Genomic DNA, 6,344 nt, shown 5'->3' with positions numbered 1-6,344 from the left:
TTAATTATTTGGTATTTTATGCATGTAAAAAAAGGGGTAATTTATGCATAAATAATGACAATAATTTGTATAAGTTTCTAAGTTGTTTAATCATGTTTGATAACCTGTATAAATGGTTAGGAAGCATGTTAGGTTCTGGTTTGGGTAATTGTATTGAGTATCCAATTATTTTGAGAATTATGTGTAATTAAATTGATAATTATTGACAATAAATAATTATAAGGAAATAATTAGTTTAATCTGACTTTATAGGCGTAAAAATAAACTTAGAATCTGATTTAGTAAATTGTGGTCATTTATTTGATTTTTTGCTTATGATCTATTTGTTTTCTGCATAAAGATGATAAGAAATGTGATAATTAGTATTATAGGTTGTAATTTTGCATTAAAACCTTGATGTGTTTCATAATTTTGTTTTAAGTGTATCATTGTCTTGTTGGGTGTTTAGGATCTAGTTCTCAACAAGGACACCTAGCGAGGGGTTCGAGGTAGAACAAAGGAATATCTTTTTTTTTTACAATTGAGGTAAGAATAGCGGACATCTGCGCACAGGGTGTATGTTTAAGCATACAACCTTGTTTCTTGGTTTGTATTTATTTATGTTAGGTACTTTGGTTGATTACTGTACACACTTAGTATTGTTTGCATGAGAATAGTGCTAGGGTTTTCGATGCTTGTGTGAGCATAACACTTGCAGGTACACTAAGAGCTTATCATTGGTGAGTACAACTTGTGGTAAGTGAATACCATGTTGGATGCCAAGTGAGAATAACACGAGGCAGGGCATATTACATTTCATGTCTGATCAACATGAGTGTGTGGTTGATTATCGTATGTCAGCATAATGTGCAGTATGAGACGTTGATTGTTATGTGTGCGAGTATAGCATGCATTGTATCAATATTATATGAATTTTTATTGCTTAAGGTTTTTATTAAGCTATGTTGTATTATCTGGTTAGGGGGGTTATGTCCTACATAGCTCTTCTTACTGGGCGTTAGGTCATGGGTACTCAGTGTGCAAGTAAAGGCAAAGCAAAGCAGTGAGTGTAGCAGACTCAAGGCGTGGATGTTACATGTTAGCGAAGGGTTCACAATGTTTTAATGTTTTAAAGACTTAATGAACTTTTATCACTTTTAGACTATGTTTTTTTTTATGTTAGATTAAGTTTTAAGACTTGAAAATATTTTATTTTAAAGAAATAGTGAGATCTCATGTCTTTTGTATTTCAATAAAATAGTACTTTAAAAGGTTATTTTATTTATTGATTTAAATTGACTTTCATAAGTGACGTCTCGGGAAATCGGGGCGTTATAATTGGTATCAGAGAATACGGTCCTAAATATTCTGTGGTAAGCCTTAACATGTAAAATACACCGCCAAGGACGAGCTCAACTCACTGTAATGTAAGTAGTAATTCTTACTTGTGTGAAAGTTGCTTTAATGTTTTGCACATAATTGTACTTGAGCGATTGCCTTTGTAAATATGATTTAATGATGGAACTAAATATTTCTTCCTTATGTTTGTTGGTTTTCGTGGTTCAGGAGTTAGAAAATGCCTCCTAGAAGATCCACTAGACTTAATGGAGGCTAAGGCCGAGGTATAGGTGAAGGAGAAAACACTGAGCCACCGCTAGCACCACAGGGATGGGAGGGACATTTTTCCACAATGGAAGCAACCATTCGTAGGCTAGAGGAGGTGATCCATCAACTAAGGCACCAGCCTGCGCCGCCAGTACAAGCAGAGTCACAGGTGCAGAATAACAGGCAACTACCGGCTTTAATGGTAGCTCCTATTGCAGTGGATGGACTAGAGCCATTGTTTGAAAGATTCTGCAAGCAACATCCACCTTAGTTTGATGGGGCACAAATTCGGTTGTAGCAGAAGAATGGATTAACCGCATTGAAAACATATTGAATATGATGAGGGTCCAGGGCATTGAGCGAGTGTTGCGTGCATCTTATATGCTGAGAATGGATTCTTGTCTTTGCTGGGAGGTGGTGCAGTAGGCACATAATGTTAATACCATGGATTGGGCTGGGTTCAAGCAAGTTTTCAACGAAAAATATTATAACTCTACGGTCCTGGCAGCAAAGACTGATGAGTTCATGAGATTGGTGCAAGGAAATCTCTCGGTGACAGATTATGTACAGAAATTTGATCGATTGGCAAAATTTGCACCAGATTTGGTACCTATTGATAGGGTACGAGAAGATCATTTTGTGAGAGGATTGAAGCTGATGATCGCTCGAGACATGGAGATTGTTTCGAGGGGCGCTTTCACATACCCCCAAGTTATAGAAATGGTTCTTACTGTTGAGAAGAGCGAGGAAAGAATCTGGAAAGAGAATGCCACCAGAAGAGATGCAAAGAAGGGTGGGGCAACTGCTTCAAATGATCACAAAAAGAGAGGGCAAGAATAGTGTGGGCAGTCGGGACAAGACAAACGACCCAAGCCTAGTAATGAAAACCATTCAGGGTAGAAACATACCAGAATTCCCTAAATGCACTTAGCACCATTTTGAGGAATGTCGGGCCAAGGCATGCTATAAATGTGGAAAAGAAGGGCATATAAAGTGCAACTGTCCATTATGGAATCAGGCTGGAAACAAAGAGTAGCCAAAGAAGGATGATAAATATGTTCTGGCTAGAGTCTTTGCGATCACTCAGGTAGAAGCTGACGCTAGCCCTTTCAGTCGTATCAGGTCAGATTCCTATGGCCAATACCACATGTAAAGTTTTATTTGATTCAGGTGCATCTCATTCATTTATTTCTAGTAGCCTTGTAAATGTACCTATAGAATTGTTTAATGTGGGTTTTGGGATTATGTTACCATCCAGGGAGGTTGCAATATCTAAAAATTGGTTTAGAGATGTACCGTTATGGATAGATGGTAGGGAACTGTTTGTAGACCTGATTGTATTAGACTTATGTGATTTTGATGTAATACTGGGCATGGATTTTCTGACAAAATATGGAGCATCTATTGCCTGCAAGCGGAAGAAAGTAGTCTTTACACCGCAACGCGAAAAGAAACCTCGAACTCCTATCATATTAGCGATGAAATCCAGAGAGTTTTTGTAGCACGGGTGTTTAGGGTACCTAGTAAACATGGTCGATGACACCGAAGAAGCAGAAAGGAAGCCTGAAGAAACAAGAGTAGTCGCTGAGTTCCTCGACGTCTTTCCTGAAGAATTCCCGGGGTTACCACCGCACAGGGATGTTGAATTTGTGATAGAGCTTATGCCACGGAAAACACCGATGTCTCGAGCACCTTATAGGATGGCGCCAGCAGAATTAAAGGAGCTCAAGACACAGTTGGAAGAATTCATCAAGCTGGGGTTTATTAGACCAAGCTACTTTCCTTGGGGCGCACCAGTCCTTTTTGTCAGGAAGAAGGATGGATCTATGAGGATGTGTATTGACTATCGGGAGCTGAATAAGGTGACGGTAAAGAACATATATCATTGCCAATAATTGATGATTTGTTTGACCAGCTTCAGGGGACAAGGGTGTTTTCTAAAATTGATCTTCGGTCAGGGTACCACCAGGTAAGAATAAAGAATGAGGATATTCCCAAGATAACTTTCAGAACTAGATATGGGCATTATGAGTTCATGGTGACATCATTTGGACTCACAAATGCCCCAACAGCATTTATGGACCTAATGAACCGAGTTTTCAAAGAGTATTGGGACTGGTTTGTCATCATGTTAATAGATGATATATTGGTATATTCTAAGACAAAGGAGGAGTATGAGGAACATCTGCGTTTGAATTTGCAACAACTAAGGAAACCTCAGTTGTATGCTAAATGTAAAAAGTGTGACTTTTGGTTGTCTGAGGTTTCATTTTTGGGTCACATTGTTACTGATGGGGGAATTGAGGTGGATCATGCTAAGATTGTTGCAGTGAAAGAATGGCCTAGACCAAAGAATGCCTCTGAGGTTAGAAGTTTTCTGGGTTTAGCAAGCTATTAAAGGAGGTTTGTAGAAGGGTTCTTAAAAATAGTCCCACCATTGACAGAGCTGATGAGGAAGAATCTAAAGTTTGTCTAGTCAGACAAGCGTGAACAAAGCTTTCAAGAGCTGAAGAATAGACTCATATCAGTGCTAGTACTTAGCCTGCCGACGGAAGAAGGGCAGTTCGTAGTGTATTGTGACGCATCAAAGCAAGGGTTAGGTGGTGTGTTGATGCAATCTGGTAAAGTGATTGCCTATGCTTCAAGGAAATTGAAAGATTATGAACAAAGGTATCCGACACATGATTTAGAGTTGGCTACAATGGTGTTTGCATTGAAAATTTGGCGTCATTACCTATATGGGGTGAAATGTGAAATTTACACCAATCACAAGAGTCTCAAGTATTTCTTCATGCAGAGGGAACTGAACATGAGACAAAGGAGGTGGTTGGACTTAGTCAAAGAATATGACTGTGAAATAATGTATCACCCCGGTAAGGCCAACGTTGTAGCAGACGCTCTTAGTCGTAGAGGTCCGGGAATGGTTTCTGCTTTGCAAGGGATATCTAGGAAGATTCTAGAAGATATGGCACGAGCTGGTATAGAGCTGATAACAGAGCAACTTGCTAAGGGTACACTTCATTCAACCTTACTAGAGAGGATCAGGGAAGGGCAGATTACTAAAAAGAGGTTTAGTGACCTAAAGCGAGATATACAGAATGGAACTGCCAAAGACTTTGTTGTGTCAGACACCGAGTTATTAAGGTTCAAGGGATGTATTTGTGTGCCTGATAGTGATTAGCTTAAGAAGGAGATTTTGACAGAAGCTCATACTACTTCCTACTCAGTTCACCCCAAGACCACTAAAATGTAACATGACCTAAAGACATTGTATTAATGGCCTGGTATGAAAAGGGATGTTATAGATTATGTGGCGAAATGTTTAACTTGTCAGCAAGTCAAGGTAGAACATCAAAGACCAACAGTAATGCTACAGCCACTTCCAGAGTGGAAATGGGAGGAGATATCTATGGACTTTGTGACAGGGTTACCTAAGACCACGAAACAGCACGATGCAATCTGGGTAATAGTTGATAGGTATACCAAGTCTGCCCATTTCCTACCAGTAAGCATGACTTTTTCTATGGACCAGTTTGCTGAACTTTAATTAAATGAAATAGTAAGGTTACATGGGAAACCATACTCCATTGTCTGTGATCGAGATGCCCAGTTTACGTCATCATTTTGGGAAAGTTTACAGAAAGTGATGGGGACTCGGTTGAAGTTTAGTACCGTATATCACCCTGAGACGAATGGTCAGACCAAGAGAACAAATCAAATTCTGGAGGATATGCTGAGAGCATGTGTCATAGATTTTTAGTGATCATGAAGTAGATATCTATCTCTAATTGAGTTCACTTATAACAATAGTTATCAGTCTATCATTGGGGTAGCTCCTTATGAAATGTTGTATGAAAGAAAGTGCAGGTCCCAACTCCATTGGGATGAGTTGGTCGAAAGTAAACTTCTAGGGCTAGATGATGTTCAATGTACTAATGAGGCTATTCAAAAGATCAGGGCTAGAATGGTCACAGCTCAAATCATACAGAAATCTTACGGAGATCTGAGGCGAAGACATATTGAACTTGAGGTTGGAGATCATGTGTTTCTTCGCGAGACACCACGGGAAAGGAATATCAGTGAAAAGGTTTGGCAAGAAAGGGAAGTTGAGTCCCAGGTACGTCGAACCTTTTAAGATACTGGACAGAGTTGGTAATATGGCTTACAGGGTAGCCTTACCACCATTGTTAGCTGGGGTGCACAATGTATTTCATTTGTCACAACTTCGTAAATATGTGTCAGATCTGTCACATGTGCTAAGCTACGAGACTTTGGGTTTGCAGGAAGATTTGTCTTTCGATGAGTGTCCGGTGAAGATTCTTGATTGGAAGGACAATGTCATAAGGAATAGGACTATTTTCTTAGTGAAAGTGATGTGGAAGAACAATGTTGTTGAGGAAGCAACCTGGGAACTCGAATCATATATGCTACAATAGTATCCGGAATTGTTTTATTGAAATTTCGGGACAATTTTTTTTTAGGGGGGGATAATTTGTAATATTCGTTTTCCTGGAAGGGCAATTTTTTAATTTTTCCATTGTGTTCATCTTTGTCATTTTTTTCTTTTCCTTTGATGGAATATTGGATATGTATGATATCCAATGGCAATAAAATTCACGGTTTCTCATGTTTGAGTTTTTTTGTGGAATCACAACATGAGAATAATGTCAAGTGAATAAATAACTGCTCGGGTTAAGTTGTTATTTATTTAATTTAAAATTATTATTATGGGCATAATAATAATAATAATATGCTTGAAA

At 38.7% G+C, this 6,344-nt stretch overlaps 1 protein-coding gene across 1 annotated transcript; it reads left to right on the top strand.

Annotated features, from left to right (window-relative positions):
* Window positions 1-4,951: 4,951 nt before the first annotated feature.
* Window positions 4,952-6,020, top strand: LOC133833192 (uncharacterized). Its single transcript, XM_062263437.1, has 3 exons — window positions 4,952-5,061; window positions 5,395-5,701; window positions 5,868-6,020. Exons 1-3 carry the CDS (start codon window positions 4,952-4,954, stop codon window positions 6,018-6,020), a joined length of 570 nt encoding a protein of 189 aa, XP_062119421.1.
* The last annotated feature ends 324 nt before the right edge of the window (window positions 6,021-6,344 follow it).

The sequence above is a fragment of the Humulus lupulus genome, chromosome 1, assembly GCF_963169125.1.
Source record: "Humulus lupulus chromosome 1, drHumLupu1.1, whole genome shotgun sequence".
NCBI lineage: Eukaryota > Viridiplantae > Streptophyta > Magnoliopsida > Rosales > Cannabaceae > Humulus > Humulus lupulus.
The sequence above is the reverse complement of the archived record's forward strand: the minus strand, read 5'-3'. Positions and strand labels throughout refer to the sequence as shown.